A 26,902-nucleotide genomic window follows, 5' to 3' on the forward strand; every position below is an offset into this window, starting at 1 on the left:
GTATCTTGAGTCCAGCTCTGCCAGGTGATGTGATGGTACAGTTTCAACTGACCTGTGTTAAGGCTTGCATCAATAGGAACGATTCTCATTCAGGAAGGAAAAGTACAAACATTACTAGTATCTCCTGTATATCTGCGAGCGGCAGCAAGATGCTGATGCTGCGTCTACAGAAAAAGAAGCAGAGTGTAATGCAAAAAAAAAAATCTGTTTCCATCATCATCCACCGTATTGATACAGCACCTGCAACACGTTCTCATCCCAACTCGTCACATACTGATGCTTTGTCACGGCCGTCGGCGTCACTTTTTGGGCGCAGTAAACTCATGCTGAATGTTGTGAACACTTGCTTAGGTTTAGGCAATAAAACCACTATGTTAGGTTTAAGAAAAAACAACATGGTTGGGCTTAAAACTACTATGTTTGTAAAGTGAAAATGTGACTGGACATTGTGAACACGGGACATTAACTAGCTAACAACCGGCTGATTGTAAACTGAAATTGAAATGTAACACACGGGACATGAACAGCGGCCTGTGTTGGACCCATCCACCTCACCTCTTGTCCGCCTTGAGTGTCTCTTTCGCTCTTTAAACTACGTCACCACAGCACTTTCTCTGTTCTACTGATGTAGTTAATGGAAAGCCCAGTGCATTGCATACCAGCACGAAAGGGTGCCTTATGCAGCGGTATCTAACGCCGACGACTGTGACAAAGCGTCGGTATTTGATGCCCTGGGAGTGAGAACGAGCTGGAACCTTTTACACCTCAGCAGAGTGTAGAAACCTTTTTGCAAACTGTGATTTTTGTTTTGAATTCGACTATTTCCACTCTGGCTTTTAATGCAAAAAGTAAAACTCAGCATTTAAACCAGATAGTTGGAAATATACTTACTAGCCAAACATACTATAGCCTGGCACATCTGTAACAGATGTGAAACACTGCCAGTGAGGTTTGAACGGTAATGTTGTGAAACTAAAAACTTCATCAGCCTCCTTCTATCCACCCTCCACACCACTTTGTCCATCATCTTTATGACATTACACCCCAAAAATATCTGTATATCTTTATTTCTCTTCTTCTTCTTCCACCTTTATTTATTTATTTAACCCTGATCGGACCTCGCCGCCCCCCTCCCTCCCTCCCTCCCTCTCTCTGATGGGTACAGGACATCAAACACATGAAAAAAAGGGGTCAGGGTCTTTTTCCCTGCAACAGAATGAATTTGGCACATGATGATCGGTGGCCCGACGCCACCCGGTCGGACGAGGGGCGGGATCACTTGAGTACCTCGTCTGTGCTCTTGAACATGAGAATGGCGTTGGAGATCTTGAGGGCGGGGCCGAGCTTGATGCTCATGATCTTCACAATGTCGGTCTGGGTCAGCAGCAGGAAGGCCTCGCCGTCGATCATCTGGGGAGACGCAGAGACAGCAGTGGTGATGGAACTGGACGTGGAGGTGACAGGTCAGGAAAAGGTTTGCTCTCTCTGCCAAGGGTACTCTTAAAATACCTTCACAATAAAACAGATGATGTTCACTTGACTCGATGGTCATGTCTGACACTATACTTTGTAGTGGTTTCCTTTTTTTAAGATACATTTTATTGGAAATTTTTGCTGTACTGTTCACACTACACAACTTGCTGTCTTGTAATCAGGAGTCTTGAAGTTGTGGTTTTCACACTACATGACTGACCGGAGACAGGGGGTCACACACTACTTCAAACAGCAGTGTAACATGACAGTAAATACTGCAAAGGACTGTCTTCATTTGAGTATGTGTATAGCAAATGTGGGAATTAAGCTAAGATTTTATTCTCTCTGTGGTCTCACCTCTTCTTTGAAGAGTTGAGCCTGTTCTTCACAGCCGATCAGATCCTGGACAAACCTGGAGACCTGAGGCACAAACACAACAGATTTTTAAATAATCAAACCAGTCAGGCAGACAGAGAGAATAAATAAATAAATAAATCTGTAGGTAGGTGATGCTCACCTCTTCAACGCCCCATGCCGCAACCTGGCTGGCGTGAATGCCCTGAACGCCGGGCAGCAGCTTACAGTGCTGCTCCCAGCACAGAGACAGAGTCCGGTCTGACTGGCCGCTCAGAGCCGACATGAACAGTGACGGATACGCGTCCTCTGAGGACATGTCTGAGGACAAACACACACACACAAATACATGCTTGGACTCAACCGTTGTTGATTTACAATCAATTGGACAGATATATTTGGTCTTTTTGTTTTAAAAATTGAATTAGAAAACTTTAGAAAACTCACTCTGATAGTCTCTCTGCTGGTTCTTCCTGTATTTGGGAGGACGGCCAATCCTGAAAACAGAGGAGAAGATTAATGTGAGACAAAAGCAAACATGCATGCAAACGTATACACAAACACACACACACACACACCTGCCACGGTAATGGGTCTTCTTGGTCCTCTGGCCAAAGAAGAGGGTCCTTTTGCACTCCGAGTCTGACAGCTCGGCCTTCAGCCGGCCCTGGTTACGCTCAGCCAGCGGGCAGCCGGATATGCAGTGATGGGCAGTGAAACGACCCGTCACATGGCCTGAACCATCACAACCAGGAGTTGGACACTTCCTGTTTCAGAGACAGAGCCCCGCAGTGAGTATTTCAGGTAATTGATATGTATCTTAAAATGATTGTGCTGGTGAATAAAGTATGAATTAAATGACCTGATGGTAGAGTTGAGCTCAGCTGACCTGTTGTGGAAACTGTACTTGTTGGCTCTGGGGTGGCCGAGGGGTTTACAGGGAACAGAGGAAGGGTAGATGGACTGGCCTATAACAGGAGACTCCCTCATACCTATACATTAAAAAAAAAAACATAAAACCCTCACACATGTACACGAGATGTTCTCAAACCCTCAAGCTGCAGTATGGAAGATTATACCCATAGTACCTAAAGTGCAGTGTGTAGGATTTGGCGGCATCTAGTGGTGAAGTTGCATAATATCAACCAACTGAAACTTCTACCGTGTGCCAACAATTAAAATTTGTATGTGATTATACACTAAAGAAAACATACTTATTAATATTATATTAAATTTCTGCCAATAGATCCCCCTAAATGTTACACACTGGACCTTTAAAAGAGGATCTTTTCAAATTAAAAAGTCAAAAAATTAAAAGGGTTTCTCATTTCAATTAGCTTTTAAATTTCTAGTTAAATTTTCATTTACATGACACTGTGGGGCCTTGCAGGGGCTAAATCTAGCTACATCAGAGCACAAAATATGTATTGTTGCTAAGATTTAATGCTAGATATCAAGAATAATAACTTTGATTTGAATTTAGAAGAAAATCCACTTCCAGTTCTGACTGAAGTGCTGGCTGCTACCATGTGGCTGGTATGTTCTGGTGTCCCGCGGGGGAACTTTGAGCGGGTGATTGGTCGCCTCACACCAGCCTGCTGGGTGGATGTCGGGGTGATCCGAGTCCATCCACTCATCATAGACGTGACTCCAGCCGTCATAATGGACCTGAGGGAGGAATAGAAAAATAAAATACTGTACTAACACACGCTTAATGTGCACACAGCTCAACGTTTATCACGGGTCCAGGATTGGTTAGAAACATGTACATCACAGTATCAGCACATCAAAACCATTAGCTCAAGGCCACATCTGACAAGCACACTTAGTTAAAGCTGTAATGGACCTGACGGAGCTGGAGAAACAATATCACAACCTTCACAACCTCAGACGTTTAGTACTTAAATGTTCAGGAATACAAGCTGACAACACAAACACACCCACACAGAGTATTACCTTAATGCGATGAGTCTCCACTTCCTCCACTGTAGCCACTCTGATCAGACCAGGACTTCTCTTGTCAACGGCCTCCAGTTTCATCTGAGGCTCGAAGCTGTGGGCCGCACGCTGGAGACAGAGCAGGGGATGATGGGAAAACACATTATCTTGTACGTTCAGCTAAACAACCAAACATGTCAAACATACTTTCCATAAAGGCATTGGCTTTACTTGTACTATTTAATTTGGGGCATTTTGTGCCTTGTGTTAGAGATTTTACAGTAGAAAGATGACAGGAAATGAGGGGAGAGAGATGAGAAATGACCATAGACTGTATAAAATATGGACGTAGTCTCCGTGACGTCACCCATTCTGTGGGGATTGACTCGCTATTGGACTCAGCCTCAAGTTGTCATTCGAAGAACTGCATTTTTTGGCACTTCCGCGTTGGCTTCACTGAGATTGCCACTTGGAAATGGCATGTAACAAAGGTCCTTGACTGGACTCAAACTTGTGACGTCGCCATCTTAAGTTGTTTTTATATCACTGCAAGTTTTTGTTTTTGTTTTTTTTGCAGTTAGTACATATACATAAACACCTGAACTGTGCCTACAATGTACTTACTGCAGCACTGTTAAAGATCCGTCAGCTATAATGAAATTCATGATATACTGTAAGTAACTGATTTGACTGTAACAAACCACGCTTCTCATTATTTTTAATTGCTCTTTTTTGACATTTTCAGTCTCTTAACTCCAGCTTTGCCTTCACCGTCGCTGCTGTTTTCTGCCAGCCCATGCATACCACAGATCAACACTACATCATTTCATATCATACTGTGAGTTGGATCAAAAATAGTACATATATTTTCTGTTCTCACCACTTTAAAGGCGTCAGCGGCCACCGCCTTGGAGCCGGTCTCCTCCAGGTAGAGAGACCAGGAGAACCGGGCCTGGTCCGGGTAATCTGATGCAGCAACGCATAAATTCACAGTGAATACAAACATAAAAATTCATCCCATACATATCCTTCTGAATTGTGCTAATCTTTGTAATTATGTTAAAGTTCATGCTCTAAAATCCACTTAAACAAGTATATTTCAGGTATTTATACATATATACATATACATACAAACATACTGTAAGAAGAAAGTAACAAGTGGGATAAGTGGGCAGAGTTGTTGTTTAAAGTTACGTCTATAAACGTGATTAAATGAATGATTAACAGGGAACACGCTGGTCACCTTGGGGTGGTGTTAGGGGGAGGTCTCTCTCCTGGCACCAACCAATAGGGTGGATGTACGGACTGCTGGAATCACACCTGCATATTTTGAAAAACAACGTCCAGCGGTTTAGTCGTGTCTTTATAAGAAAAAGTCAATAACTGTTTAATGGTTTTTGAGCTGCTCTCCTTGATGCTGGAACAGCTTTTACTGCAGATTGTGCTGATGCTTATTTAAAGCTTTCTACTAACACTGAATCAAATAACTACATGTAATGTGAAAGTCCTCGCTCATGATGACAAACGCAGAGAGAGAGCCTCTTTTTGCTCATCGTTTTGATGCTTTCTTCAGTCGTTTCCCAAAGCCCCTACATCGCCAGTGTGTCTGAGGCTCACCAGTAGTCGTACGTGTCGTCCCAGTTGTCGAAATGAACCAGGAAGCGGTCGTCCACCACGTCAGTGACGGTTGCTACGCAGATGAGGGAGGGGTTCATACGGTCGACGGCCTCCAGCTTCATTCCTATCTCGAAGCTGCCCTTCACATCGATCTAAACAGGAAGCAGAAATATTAGATATTAGTAGCAGAGACAGACAGAGCGGTGCAAAATATGATTTCTGAGAGAGACGGGAGGTGCAACTTGTTTAAAATAAATCTGTTTTATTTCAACTGCTTCTCATTGGAGTTTTCCCGACCCTGAATCATTCACCTCATCCATTCATGCTTGTAGATAATACAACTACCGTATATTATATAGTGGCAGTTACCCTCCCAGGACTGGCAAAGAGCTCTTTGGTCGCCACTTGTGCTTTAGTCATTTTCAGGTAGTTGGTCCAGGTAAACTCTTCCTCTTTACAGCCTGTAGGACAAAAAAATAGATAGAGGATTAAAATGATTAATGTTTGGTAAAACATCCCATCATTTAAAGGAATAGTTCGACATTTTGAGAAACACGCTTATTCGCTTTCTGAGAGTTAGACGAGAGGATTGATGCTACTCTTGTATCTGTACATAAAGACTGGAAACAGGTGGAAACAGCTAGCCTGGCTCAAGAAGGCAACAAAATCCACCTACCAGCACCTTGAACACTTTATATCTTGTTTGTTTAACGTGTACAAAAACTGAGTCTTCCTGGAGTGTCATCGTCAACGTGAGGTTGCCAGGCAACCAGCAGAGACTCCACAGTGTTACTGAGAGTTAATGAGTGAGTTTTAGAGGTGCTGGTTGTTGTTGTTTTGTTTCATTTGGACAGGGGTAAGAGAAAGTGAATGAGTGTATTTCCCAAAACGTTGAACTATTCCTGAAGATTTATCCTGTGAAAGGTGAAAGATTAAAGACCTTTACACACCGGGGGCGTGACGCATACACGACACGAACATGTGAAATACTCGCCTGCGAATATTATATGCCTAGGGCTTTTGTTGAGAAAGGTAAGAATGGAAGGAGTGGATCTGGTCTGAGCTGCCTTTGTCAAGGTTGACAGAAGTAATAAAGTTTGCCGTGTTGTTGTTTTATAGGGGCAACTCAACCTGTTCTGCACAACGTGATTAGTTGATGCCTTTATTCGCGGTGCGGAAGCTCAGAAAATCAACCTTGTTCCAGAAAAAAATATATATATTAAATTTGCCGTAATATTTGCATTCTTTGTGAAAGTATTCATAACAGAAACAACGGTTCGAAAAAATATATTGACGTGAAAAAATGCTGCCGGTGTGTAAAGGCCTTGATCATAAGTGACGGACAGGGTTTTTCTGTCCATGCTATTTATTCTCTTTAGATTCTGTTTGCCTTCTGGTCCTTCAACATGTCCAGAGCGTTGTGACCTCTGACCTTTAGGAGTGTGCAGTTTGTGTCCTGTGCTCTCACACCAGCCCGTCGGGTGGACGTCGGGGGAGTTGGCGTTCACCCAGAAGTCGTGGCAGTCGGAGTAGCCGTCAAAATGAAGCCTCAGCCGGTAACCGCAGACCTGGATGACGACACGACACATTAGAGAAACAACAGCCAGCCGGACGGAGGAGGCGACGCCGGGCTGAACTCCTCCTGCATGCAAAGCAGCCTGTGATCGAATGAATGTTTTTAATCCTAAATAATCAGCCCGGCCCATTAAGATCCAATCGACCGCGTTAATGGACGTCTGGCTCACCTCGGCCACGGTGAGGACGAAGTACATGGATGGATGCTGCGGGTCGATGCCCTCCAGCTTCATCCCCTGCTTAAAGCCGTTCTTCACTGTTGGCACCCTCTGGGTCTGCACACAAAAAAAGAGATTCAAATAAAATGATGTGAAAATAAAGGATGGTGGGATATTGGAGTTTTTATCATTCTCATACTACTTATGTGTTTTACTCTATTTCTCCCAGAACAGAACGTCTCTTCAAGACAAAGCTTGTGTTGCAAAAAAATCGATTGTTGAAGAAATAAATAACTTTAAAATGAAACTCCCTCAACCCCACACGCCGTAACAGAATATTAATGCATGCCCTCCGGCTGCATACATCTCTTTTTCACAGATGAATTTACATTTCTCATTTCCTTCCTTGACAGTGCCGCACTATTTTTTCACTCAGGGCGATAGATATGTCCCTGTGCTATAGGCAGAGCTGCAGTGGTATGGGTACACTGGGAGAACCTGAGCCTGGAAGTATAGTCTGAATATTAAATCCAAACGTACCTCTTGGAAAAGCTTGTTGGGCGCAGCAACAGCTTTGCTTTCTTCCAGATACAGATCCCACGTCCACTGGTCTGTCTTAGTGTCTCCAGCTTCACCAAAAAAATACAAATTAACTGATTAGTTGATTCATTTATGAAAGGGAAACGGGGGGAGGAAATGAAGTCAGGAAGGAGGACGGAAACAAACTCCCTGAGCAGCTAATGTTTGAAGATCTGTAATTTTACGCACAAGTTCTCAGTGAAAATGTTCATCTCAAAGTATTCCCATTCCTCTATCTGGGAAAAATAACTGAAGAAAAGAAAGAAAAGTACTTAAAGGTCAGCAAAGGACAAGATAAATGGTGTTAAGGGGAGACACTACAGGTGGGGTAGGGTAAAAAGTAACTAATAGATTCCAACATGAAATTTCCCCAGTTGATTGCTTACATTAAGACAATTCATTTTTGAAATACAAGTTTTCTGAAAATGTATATTTAAATATGCAATATTATTAAATATGTGGTAATTTGCATAGATTTTCAGAACAGAAATCTGACTCCGTAAATCAGAAAATACTGTCAACAGCCATTAGAAAATCCATTTTGGCCATGTTTTTAGGAATAAAATGTTCTATAAATCAGGCTATGAACGATATATGAACAAACCCCTCAGTAACAACCTTGAGAATATAGATAGGAATGAAACTGGAAAGTTTGGGGTACGTACGAACTACTGAAGTGGAGATTTCTAGCTCAGAGTCTGACAAAAAAAAAAATTATTTTGAGAAAACGACCTTTAAAGATGCGTATTGTAAAATTCCATCCATATAGCAAGACACTACAGTGAATAGTGTAATACAATTTAAGTAATAGATATCACCATGAAACTTCCCCAGTTGATTATATACATTCAGACAATCATTTTTTGTATTACAAGTTTTCTGATATTGAATGTTTAAATATGCAAATGAGGCATTATCTAATGCTACATTTTAGTGAATTTAGGAAAAATCTACAGACGCAAATAGACAAAGTAGTAAATTAAACATCTAAATGTGTAATTTTCTTTCCACTAGTCTGAAAGAAGACATGTTATGGAAGCAAAATAGCCCCAAATCCAGTGCATGAAAAATTATTCTTTCCCGGGGTGTCTCCCCTTAAATCCATACAGTACAGAGGCTGTATGAATTAACAGGATTACTTGACACTATAACACAATTCAATGCAGCAGCCTAATAATAAATCCGACCCACAACTGTTTGATAGTGTCAGAGAGACATTGATTCAACTTAAAGGAGCTCATAATTTGTGGTGTCCCTGTATGGAATAGCATCATATTATCAGGGATATGTTATTATAACTTGACTTATATGTGAGGGGGAAAGGAGGAAAAACAGACTGTACAGCAAAAAAAAGAGCAAAGAAGCACAAAAAAAGGATGAAAGATGATATAACAGACAATGTTAAAGAAAAGATTAGTCCAACCTCCTCTGATGAGTCTGCTGTCTGCTTTAGAATCATCCATTTTCTCATCCTAAAAAAACATGTAATAGAAATTACACAAGAGATAAGAGTAGAAAGACAATATAGTGACTTTACACTGAAACACTTTCAGTAATGTTATGTAATATTCATGCTCATCTGACTGAACTCAAAACATCTGGATGTTAAGTGTAAATAACAACGCTGTCCCACCGTGCCGTCGATGTCAGAGTCTTCCTCGGAGGGACTCAGGTATTCCTTCCTCTTCCTCTTCCTCATGGGTTTCAGGTGATCGGGGTTAAGGGAGGAGACCCTCCCGCCTGCTGGCACCTTCTCCACCCCGATACTCCTCCTGAGGAGCAGAGAGAGGACAGACACAGTCTTCCTCAAGTCTAAACACATCACAAGACTCTAGTTGGTTTCCTTATTTCATATTATCGTGGTATTTATTTCCGCCTTGTTCTCTCCATTGCAGGGTTGATTTTCTTGTACTTTACAGTTTTGGTGCACCGTGTTTGTCTCAACGCGTCTACTTCATATTTCTTGGTTTTTAAAAAAAACACCATCAACCAAAAAAAACAAACAGTATGTGTTTCTGGTTTATGAATGAGCAATTAATATATGATTGATTCTGCAACTAGTGTACACTCATGTATGTAGGGATGTTTAGTCCATAGTCGCTTAAACATTGCTACCCTCGCTAGTCAGTACCAAAAATACTAGTCGGTTACACTTTCATTATCATCATCATCATTATTTTATCAATGTACACATTTAAATTACATATTGACAAATGCTGTCTCAGCTGTTAGTGTGGAGAGCTGCTGCTCCTCCTGCTACCACCACCTCTTTCTGAAACAGCAGCTGGGTTTCAGCAGTCAGTCTGGTTCTCTCCTGTTTGACTGGATTGGTCGGCAGATAGGGCTGTATCAAATGTCATTTTTTTAAGATGCATAGCTTTGATTGAGGTTTTCAAATGAAGCTTTGAATGTCAGCATATTTTTATTACGTGAGTGTAAACAGGGTTTTTGACCGCAGTGAAAAGGTTGTTTTTTAAAGGCTAAATGCCAACAAATATGGAGTGAAGCAAAATATTTGGTTAGATAACATTTTTTGTGAATTTTGGAAATTATTTTCTTCAATAAATGTTTGACTTCTGGACTTTTGGACTGCGACAATTAACGTTACAGAAATGATCAAGTGCTATGTATGTGTTTGGGAGAAATAGAAGGAAGGTGGAAGGTAATAAAACTTGCACACTTAGATACTAATGGAAGCCTATAAGCGATGCCAAACAATGACTCCTCTTAGACGGCAGACCTCTCTGGCATTTCATCAAATATTACACCACACACTGGGTTGATGAGGCGCATTTCTAACCGGGCAACCGGAGTGGACACTGGGGACATATTGATTTCAGCGGCATTTAAAATATGGTTATTTAGTTATTGAAAAATATGATTTCAAATGCCTCTTATACACAATGTTTAACCTCATAGATTGTGATCTATTTTGACTGTTTTCTAAGTGTTTGCTTACTTTTAGACTAGTCGACTAGTCTAAGTTTAAACTCCCGTTTTAACGTCAGGGAGATTAGTCGTTAGAAACATCCCTAGTATGTAGAGATGCATAAAGGAGAAGCAGCTGTTAACCAACATACTTGTCAGTGATGGGCTCTCTGCGTAGCTCCTCTATGAAGGTCCTGTGAGCTCTGGCATCATGGTTCTGTGGTCCCGGTCCAACCTGGACCTGGTGGACTTCAAGTTTCACCGGCACCAACCTCTCCGGCTCCATGGCCGCACCTCTCACAGAGCCGACAGGCGCCGAAACATCTGACATAGAAGAGACAGACAAAGTCATTAAAAGTTTCAAATCTTAATTAAAAACTGTCTTTGATGGATTTTTATTTCCTTTATTGCTGCACTATAACTATATTTCTATAATATCTCTTATTATTTTTGACCATTTCCAAATTATTTCCATTTTTTCAGCTGGATTTAGATTTCTCCCAGCATGTGAGTGATGTCTGCTTGATATTTTTAACATGAACCTGCAGCTGCACACTCTTCACTTGTCAAGAGGAGCTCTGCTGCAGCTAATTATTGCTCAACTGATCACTGAAAAGGGCATGCTGTGAAATACTTCAAAGAGACGTGCAGCCATATATAGAAAGTAACAGCCCGACACCAGCATCACCTGCAACACCAGGAAATACACTCTAATTTGTTTTATTCCTAACATACAAACTATTTGGTCATCTAAATCCAATGCAAAGTAGTTCTTCATGGTATCAGGCGTTAAAATTGGCATTAAACTGCAGTATTTTGTGTTCGGTATCCTGAACTACTACTACTACCTGGCTTGTCTGCTGGAGCACTTTCTGTGTCAGCCGATCTCCCAGAAGTCCCAGCTGCTGGTTCAGCGGTGCTGCTGGTGGTCCCCGGGGTGATCAGTGTGCTCAGCGTTCCCACGTCACTCACGCAGAACTACAACACACAAACACACACACACACACACACACACACACACACACACACACACACACACACACACACACACACACACACATGCATCAGTGGATCCATCTGTTAAAATGTGTCTTGATGTTTTACAATGATGTTTTGTCCATTCAGCCCTTTTTCTCCTCAAAACAATTAATCAGACAATTTCAAAATATGCAATGTTGCCTGTTTCATGTTCCTAACATAGACTGTATATAAGAAGTGGGCGTAGTCACAGTGACATTACCCATTGGTTTGTGGACTGCTGTTTTGCCTTGAGTTCAGAATTTTGGCCTTCGCCATCTTGGCTTTTTGTAACCTCAAGTGACACGAGAGGGTGGAGCTAAGTACTGAACGCTGAATGAGACATTTTTAGGCAACCAAAAAGGTTATAATGAACTTTGATGAACTGAAAACACACTGTGAAAGGGTCAAAGTTGTAAGACTAAAACACAGACAACTGCCGTGTTAGAGACCTGTCAATCACAAGGTAGACACGCCCTAAAGCATACCCTGCTTTATGGTTTATTTGACTCTAAATGGGACCATAATTTACTAAATGAACATCATGCTGTATTGAAGAAGACTTGAAACTAGCGATTGAGACCATAAACTCATGTTTACAATGTTTACTGAGGAAATAAATCAAGTGAGAAGTAGGCTCATTTTCTCATAGACTTCTATACAATCAGACTTCTTTCTGCAACCAGAGGAGTCGCCCCCTGCTGGCTATTAGAAAGAATGCAAGTTTAAGGCACTTCAGCTTCACTTCTTAGACCCCGGAGTTGCCCACTGGCTCCTAATCTGTTCCCATTCTAGCAAATCCTCGTTTTAATGTCGGAAAACATGCGTCACATTTGTTTATCTAGAAGTTTGGCTTTGTTACTGTGGCCTCCTTTAAACTAACCTTCTGCAGTGAGTTCCAGTGTTTTCTGATCCAAATGTTAAACTTTAATTCAATTCACATACCAGAAATGTTAATGATTCAGGATTTTAGTTTGATATTATTCCTCCTTGTTAATGTGGCAAAATGCTTTCCTGAACAACTGAAAGTGGAAAAGGTGCGTCTTGGGTGCATTTACACATGTGAGTTAAAAGTTGTCCGACTGGAACTGGATCATCACTGTTTACACTGTTATTGGCATTTTTGCTTAGTTGTCAGTTGAGATAGACAAGAAAAAAAATGTCCTTGCCTACATTCAAATCCAAGTTATAATACTACCTGGTTCATGGTATTTTCACAGGCCAGGTGGAAAATTCAGACAACATAAAAGATAATTAACAATGTCACTATTTAATGTAGCTGCAAATTCTTGCAGTGAGCCAAATGCATCAATCACCTCAAAATAGGATGTACATACAGTATATATACAATATATCTCTCAAAAGTCTAGACATCAATTTAATGGTTGCAACTCATCATAATTTTCAGTATTTTTTAATTTATAGATTATTGTTTAATGAGTCGATTGATTGTTTATTCTGTAAAATGTCAAAGGTTGTAACAAATGGCAGCATTTGTCATTATTTCTTATTTTTTGATTTGCGATCATGTGGATTTTTCTCTCATCAACAGTTCAAAAATCAAAAAATAATTAAATTGATCAAAATATGAAACAGAAAAAAGCATGCAAATCTTCAAATTTCACATTAATATTCTGTATTTTTACTTGATAAATTACTTAATTTATCACAGATTAATTTTCTGTTAATACCCTAATCAATTGTTCCTCTAATTATATCAAGTGACCTCCTCTGTAACTTGAACTCCTCTCTAAAGACGATGCTGCTACACCTGGAAGAACAACACATATTGGAGCCAGAAACATCACTTTACCTTGAGGTTGCTGCTGGGCAGGATGGTCATCCCCTCCTTCCACTCCAGGACGTGAACGATGCTACAAGCCCCGCCCACCTGCGCCGTCAGGGTTGGCGTGGCCGTCTCATTGGCCCTGCCTCCTTTACCTGGGTCTCCCATGGCAACAGCCGGAGTCACCTCCAGCTTCTGATGTCCGGCAGCAGGAGCTGAGGAGAGAGATGAGTTCAAATTCATTAACTTTCTGTCTGAGCTCACCCAAGAGAGCACAATCTGTTTACACATCATGTTTTAATTTTATTGTTACATTTTGATTTCCCTTTTGTCTTAAACTAAACTTAAAGAAAAGCAAATTCACCTTATGGTTTAAAATAACTGAGCTGTACTGTGTTGAGATGTTAGCCTCTTGTTACTAGAAACCAGCTATCCTACATACATTAATTCAAGAGTCCTGTGGGCGGCTCTGGCTCAGGAGGTAACACTAATGGGAAGATCGGCGATTCAATCCCCGGCTCCTCCGGTCGACAGTGTCCTTGGGCAAGATACTGAATCCCAAATTGCTCCCGAAGGCTGCGGTGTGTGTGTGAGCATTAGATCAGATCCTGTACACCTTGTCCTGGCAGCCTCTGCTATCAGTGTATGAATGTGTGTGTGAATGGGGTAAATGTTGGCATGTAGTGTGGTCAGAAGACTAGAAAGGCTCTATATAAATTCAAGTCCATTTACCATTAACCATCCTCCACAGATTTAACATTGCACTCGTGTAACATTGTCAGACTCAAATGGTTAGTTTAAAAAAAAAAAAAAGGTCAAAATCGATGCAGCAGAACCAGAGATATGGTCTTTTTTTATTTCACGCGTTCCTCTTCCTTGACAAAACCTGGCGCCTACATTCCCCACAATGCAACTCGCCTGCTGACAGTTCAGTCAGGGAGTATAGAAGCAAACTCACGCCACTTTGGACTGAAAACGCTTATTCTATTTAAAATATTGTATCGTTAAACACAGGCCATTTCGGTAGAATATGACGATAGAATAGAAATAATTTAGTTTTACTTTTGTACGGCACTTTATAGGCAGACTTTTTACTGGCGTCCGGTAGTCGCTTTCGCTCCAAAAGGGCAGAAGCGTAACTTTGCTGCTGGGCGCTGACATAACAATGGAACGAACAATTGACTTTCACGTAAGGGATAATGTACAGCGAGCCGGTACTTGTTGTGAAAGAATCCCCGAAAGGGCGATGCTGCCCCGACCCCGACACCTCGCGTCTTGGAAAAAGATGAGTGAGCAGAGAAACATTCAGTTGGTTGTAATCTGCAACCACACCACTAGATGCCACCAAATCCTACACACTGTACCTTTAACAGGGATTAGTTGTTGAGACAGTAGCTTGTACTGGCGTCTGTGTAAACGTGACCGCACGCCACCCTCAGACGACAGGCTCACCTGGGAGGAGGAAAGCCGTGGTGGTGTGGGGTTGTTGGGGCCGAGCCTTCTTGGCCACACCGTCACTCCCACAGATGAGGACGGCCTCGCTGGGGGACGAGGAGGACGGTTCCAAAGGTGGACGATCGGGTTCTTTGGGTAGAGCCTCCATGTTCACTTTGGCACTCATGACGGCGTCCCTGTCCCTTACTCCGGAGCGCTGGAGAGCAAAGAGTGTGAGGCAGTATGAGGGACAGTACAGAGCAATGCTCACAAAGGACTAACAGGTTTACAGCAGTGACAGTTTAAAGTTTTTCCTTATCTGAATCGAGGGTGTTTAGACAGAGGGTGTTGTATGTCGGACAGATGTAAATCCCCCTCAGGCAAATTGGGGATTTTGGCCTATAAATAAAATTGACTTGGCTAAAAAGTTATGGATCCTCTGTCCTGCTGCCCTCACAGAGGTGGGACCAAGTCATTGTTTTGCAAGTTACAAAGTCAAAGTAGGTAAGTCTGGTGTCAAGTACCAAGTCCTAAACTTTGAGTTTCGAGTCCTAAACAAGTCATAATACGCCTGTCACCAAATATAATGCCATTTGCGTCTAGGTCTGTAATTTTCGACCTGCACGTTTTGCAAATTGCATTTAGGTTTTTTTTTACCACCGGGTAGTTTTGTACGAAAACGAAATCATCTTTGATATAATTTTTTCTAACTGGCACTCAGTAACGTAACGTTAGGTCTTCATGGTTTTCTCCTGGATGCTGTCGGATTGGTTCAAACAAAGTGGATCTGGGAATCAAGTGTCGACTTGCTGAGAATGAATAGCGTGAATCAAGGGAAATTAATTGATTTGTGGCACAATATTTAAATAACATACTTTTTAATCTTTGGGTTTTGAGGGAAGTTAAAAGGCTCAAGTCCAAGTAAAGACACAAGTCATTGGTCTTAAAGTCAAAGTCGAGCTGCAAGTCTTTTTTGGTTTTGCCAAGTCTAACTAAAGCCATCAAATTCGAGACACCTGCTGCCCTCGAAATGTTTTTACAGTGGTTTAATATATCTGAATGTTTTTCTTGTACCATTGTTATCATTAATTATAAGGGTATTAATACAATGCACATCCATAAGAAGAGATGAAAAAACTGTTAAACAGGACTATAAGAAATGTGAATATAGTGCAGAAAGTGATATAGTGCTGGATAATAAAATATAGGAGATATAGATATTAAAGGTCCCATATCATGCTCATTTTCAGGTTCATACTTGTAATTTGTGTTTCAACTGGAACATGTTTACATGCTGTAATGTTCAAAAAAAACTTTATTTTCCTCATATTGTCTGCCTGAATATATATATACGTCTGAAATGCTCCGTTTTAGTGCATTTCAATGAAATTGCAACGGAATTGCGCTGCTAGGCAACAGTTTGGGTCCATGTTTACTTCATGTCAGCTGATGTCATTAACATCCACTGCAACAGGAAATAAATTGGAACACATTTAGAATGTTTACGTTTAAAAGCGTGTAATGGTCTAAATATTGTATATTTGTGACATCACAAATGGACAGAAATCCTAACGGCTTGTTTCAAGCGCACAATTTCTAAATACGAGAGGTGTGTTTTTCTCCGTATATTGAGCGTTTTGATAGTTTAACAGTATTTATATAGCACTTAAACCTGCTTTATAATGTAAAAGACCTGAAAATCTCACTTTTTTACAATATCGGACCTTTAAGAAATGTCAAATATGGAATATAATGCAGGATATGAACTAAGGTAGAGAGTTGTTTTTTTAAATAGACTAAAGTGCAGAATAAAGCTGTACATTGTTTGTAGAATACAGTAAGACCAGTCTATAAAGGTCTTATGTTAGATGATGGTACTTTCTCTCAGGAATCTAACATTAGTATTGATGCCTATTTGGGGCTTCTTACCCCATATATTACCCTGGTCTATACCCTATAGCTTACTTCCTGCCTTCAAATGTGTCCCAAAATGTCTCTGAAACATATGGATTCATATTTATCAAAAAGTGAAACTACTTTTTATTAGACATATTTACCCCCAAACTTTAAAAATAAAACATTAACTAAGTAACTTTTGAAGGGTGTCATTAACAGAGAGCCTTCCTCCTCCATTAAAAAGCCATGATGACCTGGTGTGACTTTAACAGCCATCCATTAGGCAACCACCAATAAAAAAAGGCAGTAATGGTGACACACCAATATTTACGCACAAGTCCCCACACACATACTCCAAAAAAAAAAAAAAAAATACATTTCAGTTAAAATGGCGGAGACAAAAACATCCATGAGGCAAAAAATATATATCTATAAAAACCCTGTGAAAATACCATTTTAATGAAAACTGAACCCTGTCACCCATTCTGGCTGCATCTCCAATGAATGAGCAACATTTTCACCTCAACAACGTTGTAAACATGTTGGATATTTCCAGTATAACATCTGCTGGGTGTTAAAACTATTTAACTCGATAGGTTAATTAAATTTGCAGCATTAAAATCAAATATTTTTATTCTAAGAAGGGAAGCTTTTGTGGTTGATTATAACCACAAAGCTAAACGGTTTTACCTCAATAAAACACATAATAACACTTGTCTTTTTAAAACGTTTGTGTGTTAAAGGATGCTCGTTGTCTGCCACAATTGGAGGAACATTATAAATAAGAGATTAATTGGTGGTTGCAGATCATTTCGGAACTGAATTTTTGGCTTACCAGCTATGATCTCCTGCGGCTCCGGGGCTCCGACTGCGCATGCGTGGTTTCCCCAGTACAGTCACTGCTCTCTGGCTATAATAAAAGACTTCCAGCTCCACTTCAGATATGTGGAAATAATGTAGTGGACTATTGAGTAGTATTAGAGACTGGAGGTCGGTGGCTTTTAAATCAAATTTTAATCTGCAACTCATTGATCCTGTTCATTTCCACAAAAAAAAGGAGAGAGCCGCCCCTCAATGAAAGAGCATTTATTATATAATTAGCAGGATATAGGTCATGTCGATACTGCAGTCAAGGTTTCTGTAATGCTGACACAAAGCAACAAGCAAGATTTTTTTTTCCCATTAAGATCTTTTAATTGAACATACAATAAAAAAAGGACATTTTTTTTCCTGTTTAGATCTCATTCGCATGGAGAAAAAAATAATCTGTAAGGGGAGGGGGTTGCATTCAGTATGGTGTTTTAAGTTATAAACCCACAAAACAGACCCCTCCAGATATTTGAATGATGTACCTTTCAAGTACAAGGTGCACACTTTTAAATAAGCAAGAGGCTTGACAAAAAGAACAAAACCCTTAACCCCCTGGATTAAACTCGCTGAAAAAGAGATGAAATACAAAAATGACTTTATCAGGGCTGTAAAATCAAAACAAAAAGCAGGAAACGCGAGAAATTTTGCATTCGAGGCCTTTGACGCTCCAGGCAAAAAGAAATCCATAAAGTAAAAAGGGTTTTCTACAGATATCCTGCTCATGGTTACAAAAAAACAACCCAAACATCGGTAGCAACAAAAAGCAAGAATTCGGTTTTCGATGCTGATCACACTGTCTATGTACAAGAGGTTAAAAGGGGATCTTAATAGTCCACCTACAATGCAAGTTGTTCAAACATGAAATACAAACCCTTATTTTTGTTTTTATTGTAAATATGCAGTTCTGCAAGTTCTTGCATCCCAGATGAGCATTTTAGAGTGCCGCAAAACAACACCAAGATTCGCCGATTCCTTGAGAAAGCCGTTATTGAGACCGCAGCTCAAAAAGGCTCCAATACTGTAGCTAAATGCTACTTTTCTCCCACAACTATACAGTTCAAACTATGTCTGATGGCTGCTCCAGACAGAAATGGACAGGGAACGCTTGCAAATGCTGGTAAATCGTATCGATCTACCAACGGAACAAGATCTGTTGCAAACTGAGATGCACAATTAAGGTAAAATAAAGACAACTTAAATTTTCTATTAACTATCAACAGTTTGATTAAAACAGACTGGTGGGACAGATCTAGTTTACCGATCAAGTGGAAATTTTTGGGACTGAGTGACTTGAACCATCTAATGTTGCAGCTCTAAAGATTTTAAGACTTGCACTTCAGTTTGTGGAAATAATTCGGAAGAAAATGTGATATTTTTTTTGGAGGCAGACGATTCAGAAACCAAAATCGTTACTGTGGTGCATCCTCTAATAAAACGGCGTCTAAAACATGTTTAAGACAAGTGCACACTTGAAGGAGAAAAGTAGACAAGCCAGGAAGCATAAGCCAGTATGACGACACTGCTCATTATGTACAGCATAGGGATCAAGCTCGACAACAAGAGAAAACGCCTCTCTTTTTCCAATTCCACTAATCCCGAGAAGCCGATCGAGACCGTGACCGGGAGGCTGAGCGTTTCTCCCTGGACTTGGAGCGGCGGTCAACCTCGTGAGGGGATGGGGAGCGAGAGGGAGATTTGGCAGCGCTCTCCTCCTTCCCGTTCTCCATCGGGGAGGGTGAACGACTGCGGGACTTCTTGTCGGCGGCGGCGCACATCTCCTTGGATGGACTGCGAGAACCCCGCTCCGACTTTACCTTTGACGGACTCTTTGAACGGGATTTGGATTTGCGCTCGGCTGAACGGGAGCGGGATTTGCGGGAGCGTGAACGAGATTTTGATTTTTGGGATCGAGAACGGGACTTGCGGTTGCGAGATCGAGATTTTCTCTCTCCTGACTTGGAGCGAGACTTCCTTCCAGATCGGGAGCGGGAGTGGTGACGTCTCTTGTTGCTATGGGAACGAGACCTGTAAGGAATGAAAGAAAGGCAAATGCTTTACATGACTGTGCTAATTAACAAAAAGTTGTTTGATTTCTGGCACAATACATATCATCTATACCCTATTTATCTATGACAATACTTTAACTAGAACTCCAATCTGTATTTTAATATTTTTTAAAATATTTTTTAAATTAGACCCATTCTCACCTGGAGTGGGATCTGGAGCGGCTCCTGGAACTCTTGCTTCTGTTGCTTCTGCGGCTCCTGCTGCGGGAGCGGCGGCGACTACGAGATCTAAGGATGACAGCACAAAGTCAAAACAGACCTGTATCCAATTCCTGTGCAATATATCAGTTTGAGTTTGTACGCAACACGTGTATTTTTTTTATATACAAAAATTCTAACATTGCATTCGAATACCCATACTACTTAGTATGCCAGAAAAATATTTAGTATGCCCCAATACATAGTATATCAAATGCAGTATTCCCTACTGCATCTGGTTGCATTTTGCAGTATGCAAGCCAGCATGCTTTTCTGACTATTCTGACCCACAATCCTCTGCGCAACGTGATGAGCAAGAGGGTCAAATGTTATGACAAAGTAGTATGTCCCAATTTTATGTATACTGCATGCAACAGTACGTACTTTGTAATGGCAGCTGCAAAATGTACTAAAAGCGATTGGAACGTAGCCTAATGCATCAAAGAGCTTGTTCAGTGTTCCCACCTGGAGCGGCTGCCAGAGTAAGACCTGCGTTTGCGAGCGCGTTCCTCCACCAGACGAATCTTGCGTCCGTTAATGTCTGTACCGTCCAACTTGTCAATGGCCCTCTTCAAGTCCGACTCGGACCGAAACTCGATCACACCCTCGTTTGTGCGTTCCTTGTGGGCATCTGCATACGTCACCTCTCCTGCCTGACGCATGAAGTCCTGTAAGACACGAACAATGACAAAAACAATAAAATATGCTGACGCTCATTCGGTAAACAGTTGCTGTGTACATCATCTTGATGCAACAATTCACCACAGTTAACCGAACCGAGGAAAAACAATGGTTTGTGTTCTTACCTTGAGGTCCTGCCAACTGCAGCGGCTGGACAAGTTCTCCACGACGAGACGGTACTCAGTACGGACTGGAGGTCCATACTTATCCCTGCCAGAGCGGCTCCGGCTGCTGTAACCGCTACCTTTAAACACAACAGCACATGAACAAAGTTAGAAATGACAAAAATGGCCAAGACACAAAGAACTACTGGCCTGGGTTATCAAATGAACAAAAGGCAGTGAGTGACCTGCCAGATAAAAGTCCAAGGGGGTATACATTTTAACTAAATAATGACAGGAGTCCCTCTGATCCCATTTTCAAACACAAAGCTTCAGATAAATGATCTAGAGGCCACTGCACGGGCTCTTTGTATTGTTCAGCATTTTGATGTTGTTCTCTGCTGCAAAGAACACCACTGCATCTGTTTCCGGCAATACAAAGCCTGTCCTACTCCGGTACATCACACTGTGATGGTTTAGCTGCATAAACAAATGAACAGTGATGTTCTTTCAAGACCTCCGAACCCTGTAACACAAACAGAAAGGAGGTATCCACATAGGTTGCGGTCAAGGACACTGTTCGATCAAATTGAGAAAGAACGGTGTAAAGAAACACATACACCAATCTTTTGGTATTTGACCGGATGCCGGTCTGAAATTTTGTTTTCCAGTTTTCTCACTTACAACATTTCTTTTGATTGTAAGTTCTTTACTTGAGCCGCTCCACTTATGTTTGCTGTCAACATAGAAACCAATGGCAATCCTCACCATCACCCCTGGTCTATTGGCAAAAGGCTGCTGTCATCATGGCTTCCGGTTAGGTCAGCCAAGGATCAAGGGGGGGCAAAGGTCACACACACATTGTAAGGTGAAAGCCAAGGCCAAACGGGACAGGCAGTCATCTTAGCCAGTCATCTTTAGCCTCAATGGACTCTCAGCCTCAGCCCGCAACTGGACTCTTTCAAATTGAAACATCAAGGACTTTTGTTAATGTTGAATATAAAAATATATACCAAAATACACATTTCACATGAAAATGTTAGTCTAGTCCTAATGATTACGCTAAAACTAGCTAGGATTGTAGTGATCACTAGTGATTAGCTTTCTTTTGTGGTGCAAACAACAAATTTGGAAATTCATGCCTTTTAAACATGGCTCGCCAAAATAACGATTATCATCCAAGAGATGAAAATGCAATGCAATCCGTGATAGGAAAGCCTTGCTTTCAAACTATCTTAGCTAATGCCAACTCTACAGTTCTGAGTTCTGCTATTTGAGGGCTCTGACGTGCATATTGTTGTTCCACCCCGATAATGAACCACAGACCAATCAAGTGTGGCCCAAGATCACTATGGAGGAGCAAAAACCGGCAGGTCACCAACCCTTGATGGTAGAAAATGAGAACTATTCAGCAGGATGAGGCTGAACACGCCAAAAAAAAAAAAGTTAAACTGCCTGAGAAAGAAGAATGTAGATGAGGAACTTCTCCATGTGGATGCTGCTACATAAGTGAATAAACATGTATATATATAGTATAGTACCACTATACATAATCTCAAAGCAACTTTTAAAGTTTGCATGCAATCTGAGTAAATGTGTAGCCACCTAGCACTATCATGGGATTGAAGACTTCTAATTATAAATCGTGACTGTGTACCTGAAACTCAAGATTCACCTGAAATAGTCAAACATATGTAAACTTATATGCTGCAAGTTAAGTTATGAAACAAGTAATAAACAGCTCTCTGTGCAGTCCACATCGACACCTCACCCCAAGGGGAAGGGGAAGAGAGGGTATCTTGTAATAGACTGCACTTACTGCGCCCACCACCCCAGTAACCCCCACCGTAGCCATCTCGATCTCTCCGCGGCCCCCGGGCGTTTTCCACGATCACCCGCTCCCCGCACAGCTCCTTCCCGTTCAGCTCGTACACGGCATCGTCTGCATCCCGGTTATCCTCGAATTCCACGAATCCATAGCTGAAAGGGACAGGGGAAAGAGAGATTAAAAATAAGATAATAAAGTCACAACAACAAAACTTTTAATTATACCCACTTAAATCGTATCGTAAATTTGTGAGCCTGGTTTGATAGCTCAGGGCTTATGCCCATTTCTATCCATAGGAAATCATTGGACGGAGGAGACAGGAGATAGAGGAGGAGCCCAGTTGGTGCTGAGGCATCATGGCCCATGCCCGGCCAGTTGAGTTTTGTTTTCTTTTATTTTTCATATATATATATATATATATATATATATATATATATATATATTTCAAGATGATTTGTTGATGGTACTATTGTGTGTTTATTGTAGTGTACCATTTTCATGTTTGGTAGGTATGTTTGCGTAAAGTGTTTTTTCTTAGTATATTCTTTTTTTATTTGGAGTTAAACTATTTATTTATATCAGATACATATATTTATGATTTATTTTATCAGAAAAAATTTAATAGAAGCAGAGGGCTTTCACAAACATGTTTCTTTAAATATTCATCATCATGTTGTTGTGATCTCCCAACTATATACTATATAAACTATAACTATATAAAACTATATAAATATATATAAATTTATATATATTTATATAAATTTATATATATATTTTTTTTCCTTTTCCTCATAACAAAATTAAATGAAATGAAATATGGATAAAAACATGGAGAGAAAGAAATTAAAGAAAGAAAACAAATAAAGAAAGAGAAAAAAATAAATTAATAAATAAATGAACAAATAAAAAAGTAAATAAAGAAAACTTTAAGATGCCAACATAACTGGGGTAAGATCAATACCATGTGAGTGTGTGTGCCAACTTAAACACGCCATGTGTTCATTCACATTGAGCTAGTTAAGGTTAGCATGGCCTGCTAGCTCCACTAACACAAAGCCGCCATGTTGGCCATGCGACAGTTGACACAAAAGCAAGTTGAGGAATCAAACTAAGTAACAAAACAAACTCACAGGTTTAAGTTTACAAGATGACGTGACTGCAGAGACAACAATACCTAAACCCGTTAAATGTTGCTGTACTCGAGCGAACGTCTTTAAAACAAACGGTTAACGGTCATGCTAACGTGCTAGCTGATGTTAGCTAACCCGCGGGTTGTAATAAACAAACTCACCCGTTCTTTAAGTCTATTTCCATGAGCTTTCCATATCCGCTGAAGAATTTCTGAATGTCCTTTTCGCGGACATGATAGCTCAGTCGTCCGATGTAAACACGAGGCATGTTGTCTCCTCGGTTAACGGGGTTCTGGAGACGGTTCTTCTCTCGGTACCGATCAGCTGCTGCAGGCGGAGAGCCGTTAGGTGAGTTAGCGCGGGGCGCTGCTTCTTCTTCGTTGGTGTTTATTGGCGGTTGGTAAACCAGCTTTAGAGGGGCTTTACCGCCACCAGCTGGACTGGTAGGGTTAGGGTGAAGAACAAGCAAAGAGATAATGCAGGAACAAAACAATAAAACCTTCTAGATTAGGCTAGTAGTCCGTTTCTTATAGAAACTTTAATCATACCATAGTATATCTTGCTGTTTTTTAAGGTGCATACCGCCACCTACTGTACAAGAGTGTGTAACATTGTGTCGTTTTTCACAAGAGCCCCGAGGAAAAGTCATGGTCTTTTGCCCTCTTTATTGGCGGAAGAAGGCGATTTCTCTTGATATTTTCTACAATATCCTAAAAGAATCCCATCACTTAAAGTAGTTTAGTCATAAAATGTTGTCTATTTATAATCAGTGAGACTGATTTTGACTGAAACCCAAATTTACTGTCAAAGAAAAGCAGCAAATCCTCACGCTTGAGAAGCTGAAGCCAAAGTCTATTGGCAAAAGGCTGCTGTCATCATGGCTTCCGGTTAGGTCAGCCAAGGATCAAGGGGGGGCAAAGGTCACACACACATTGTAAGGTGAAAGCCATATCTCTTGATATTTTCTACAATATCCTAAAAGAATCCCATCACTTAAAGTAGTTTAGTCATAAAATGTTGTCTATTTATAATCAGTGAGACTGATTTTGACTGAAACACAAATTTACTGTCAAAGAAAAGCAGCAAATCCTCACGTTTGAGAAGCTGAAGCCATCGAATGTGTGGTATTTTAGCTTAAAAACTTACTTAAACTGATGACCTGGCTTTGCTGTCTCACAGCCGACAACAGATGCAAGAAAAGACAACAATACTGGCAGACACATCATCACAAATAGGCCTCAACATCCATAAAGGAAAAAGTAAAGTCCTCAAGGTCAACACAACCAGTGAAGACTCAGTGACCTTGGAGGGAACAGCACTGGAAGAAGTAGAAGCCTTTACATACCTCGGTAGTGTCATCAATAAACAGGGCGGAACGGATGCAGATGTCAGAGCCAGAATCGGCAAGGCAAGGGCTTCATTCATACAACTAAAGAACATCTGGAGCTCCAAAGAAATCAGCCGGCGGACAAAGCTCAGACTCTTCAACTCCAACATTAAACCAATACTCCTCTATGGTTCAGAGACGTGGAGGACAACAAAGACCACAACAACAAAAGTACAAACATTCATAAACAACTGCCTGAGGCGCATCTTAAACATCCACCGGCCGGATACCATCAGTAACAATGATCTTTGGCAAAGAACAGGTCAAAAACCTGTTGAAGAAGAGATCAGGAGAAGGAGATGGGGATGGATTGGCCATACACTCCGGAAACCCGGTACCAGCATCACCAGGCAGGCCCTTAGATGGAACCCACAAGGCAAAAGAAGGAGAGGCCGGCCCAAGAACACCTGGCGCAGGGACCTTGACACGGACATCACACAGAGCGGGCTGACATGGAAACAACTGGAGAGGAAAGCCCAGGACAAAAGACTCTGGCGGACTGTGGTCAACGGCCTATGCTCCACAAAGGAGCGAAAGGCTTTGAATGAATGAATGTTAAAAAAAACTGTATTTTCCTCATACTGTCAGCCTGAATATACCTTTATATTACTCTGTCTGAAACGCTCTGTTTTAGCACATTTTGACGGAATTGCGATGGAATTGAAACAGAATTGCGTTGCTAGGCAACAGCTTGGGTCCATGTGTACTTCCTGTCAGCTGATGACATTCATATATACTGCAACCAGGAATAAACTGGGACACATTTAAAATGTTTACTTTTAAATCTGTGTCAAGGATCTAAATATTGTGTATTCGTGACATCACGAATGGGCCGAAATCCTGACAGCTTGTTTCAAATGCAGAGTTTCTGAATACGGGCTGTGTCTATTTCCCTGTGGATTGAGTGTTTCGATACTTTCACAGTATCTTATATAGGACTTTAGCCTGCTTTATAATACAAATAAAAAAATAAAATCTCACTTTTTTATAATATGGGACCTTTAAGCGTACCTGACAAACTACTAGTCTTACTATTTGATGTAGTATTGGCCTTGGGTTGAATACATGCTATTGTATAATCTCAGTGCTTTGCATGTAAAATTGGATCCAGCAAAGAGCGTCTCAAAAATGTAGAATAGGTTATTAGTACAGTAAACATGTACTTTCAGCCTCTACACAACACACTATCTTTTTTTATTGTTAGTAGTAGTCATATTTCTATTATTATTACTGCTATAATTACTGATATTTCTATTATCCCTATTACATCCACTGCAATTGATTATTGTTATTCATATTTGTATTACTACTTACTGCTTTTATTGTGGTTGCTGTGCATCTCTCTCTCTACCCAACTGGTCGAGGCAGATGGCCGCCCACCCAGAGCCGAGTTCTGCCCAAGATTTCTACCCGTTAAAGGGGATTTTTTTTATACCACTGTCGCATAAGCATGCATGCTCATGGGGGATCTCTTGTTGGGTCTCTAAATTATAGAGTACAGTCTAGACCTGCTCTATATGAGTAGCGTCTTGACATAACTTGAACTATAAGCATTTAGCACCGACTAAAATACTGCATTTTTGTTTTTTTGTTAATGACACTTGGCAGATGTAACAATGTCCAGACTAAGACAAATCTCAGCTATATAAATACATTATTTGCAAGTAACTCTTTTTGGTCTACAGCAGCAACATGGCACCGATGTCAAGTGAGGAACAAACCTGCTGCTGGGTAATCAGTCAATGGTTAGATTTTCATAGCAACATTTTTATTTTTTTTTAAATTGAATATAGAACGAGTTAAAATGCATATAGATTTGCAGTTATTTTTCTGTACAAAACAAATTGTGTCAACGTGGATGTAAGCACAGAGAGAGAGAGCAGTGA

At 40.8% G+C, this 26,902-nt stretch overlaps 2 protein-coding genes across 5 annotated transcripts; both read right to left on the minus strand.

Annotated features, from left to right (window-relative positions):
- Nucleotides 1–628: 628 nt before the first annotated feature.
- l3mbtl1 (L3MBTL histone methyl-lysine binding protein 1) lies at nt 629–17,791 on the minus strand. 3 transcript variants are annotated; one of them, XM_074644771.1, is made up of 22 exons: nt 17,591–17,791; nt 14,878–15,076; nt 13,453–13,640; nt 11,471–11,600; nt 10,775–10,946; nt 9,328–9,466; nt 9,118–9,166; nt 7,656–7,744; nt 7,128–7,232; nt 6,815–6,950; nt 5,752–5,843; nt 5,383–5,534; nt 5,009–5,085; nt 4,646–4,731; nt 3,784–3,894; nt 3,354–3,495; nt 2,717–2,819; nt 2,406–2,594; nt 2,275–2,324; nt 1,991–2,148; nt 1,831–1,893; nt 629–1,410 (listed from the first exon to the last, which is right to left on the minus strand). In XM_074644771.1, exons 2-22 carry the CDS (start codon nt 15,044–15,046, stop codon nt 1,276–1,278), a joined length of 2,535 nt encoding a protein of 844 aa, XP_074500872.1. In that variant the 5' UTR covers nt 15,047–15,076; nt 17,591–17,791; the 3' UTR covers nt 629–1,275. The 3 variants fall into 3 exon arrangements, with proteins under 3 accessions (XP_074500872.1, XP_074500871.1, XP_074500870.1); XM_074644770.1 differs by having other exon boundaries at nt 11,468–11,600; XM_074644769.1 differs by having other exon boundaries at nt 2,690–2,819; nt 11,468–11,600.
- A 133-nt stretch (nt 17,792–17,924) lies between these two features.
- On the minus strand, nt 17,925–24,011 carry LOC141773089 (uncharacterized). Of its 2 annotated transcripts, none has more exons than XM_074644774.1 (6): nt 23,791–24,011; nt 22,518–22,651; nt 20,696–20,814; nt 20,355–20,557; nt 19,833–19,919; nt 17,925–19,650 (listed from the first exon to the last, which is right to left on the minus strand). In XM_074644774.1, exons 1-6 carry the CDS (start codon nt 23,895–23,897, stop codon nt 19,215–19,217), a joined length of 1,086 nt encoding a protein of 361 aa, XP_074500875.1. In that variant the 5' UTR covers nt 23,898–24,011; the 3' UTR covers nt 17,925–19,214. The 2 variants fall into 2 exon arrangements, with proteins under 2 accessions (XP_074500875.1, XP_074500873.1); XM_074644772.1 differs by having other exon boundaries at nt 22,491–22,651.
- Between the last annotated feature and the right edge of the window lie 2,891 nt (nt 24,012–26,902).

Source organism: Sebastes fasciatus, chromosome 8, assembly GCF_043250625.1.
Source record: "Sebastes fasciatus isolate fSebFas1 chromosome 8, fSebFas1.pri, whole genome shotgun sequence".
Taxonomy (NCBI): Eukaryota; Metazoa; Chordata; class Actinopteri; order Perciformes; family Sebastidae; genus Sebastes; species Sebastes fasciatus.

Bases quoted from the DNA above. Each gene is read 5' to 3' on its own strand.
- l3mbtl1 (XM_074644769.1), bottom strand. From the start codon at position 15,046: ATGAGTGCCAAAGTGAACATGGAGGCTCTACCCAAAGAACCCGATCGT. The intron at 5,086-5,382 runs GTGAGCCTCAGA...CAAAATATGCAG, and splicing joins GACGACACGTACGACTACTG to GTGTGATTCCAGCAGTCCGT. The intron at 3,496-3,783 runs GTAATACTCTGT...TTCCTCCCTCAG, and splicing joins TGGAGACTCATCGCATTAAG to GTCCATTATGACGGCTGGAG.
- LOC141773089 (XM_074644772.1), bottom strand. From the start codon at position 23,897: ATGCCTCGTGTTTACATCGGACGACTGAGCTATCATGTCCGCGAAAAG. The intron at 20,558-20,695 runs GTAAGAACACAA...CGTGTCTTACAG, and splicing joins GCAGTTGGCAGGACCTCAAG to GACTTCATGCGTCAGGCAGG. The intron at 19,651-19,832 runs GTGAGAATGGGT...CATTCCTTACAG, and splicing joins CGCTCCAGATCCCACTCCAG to GTCTCGTTCCCATAGCAACA.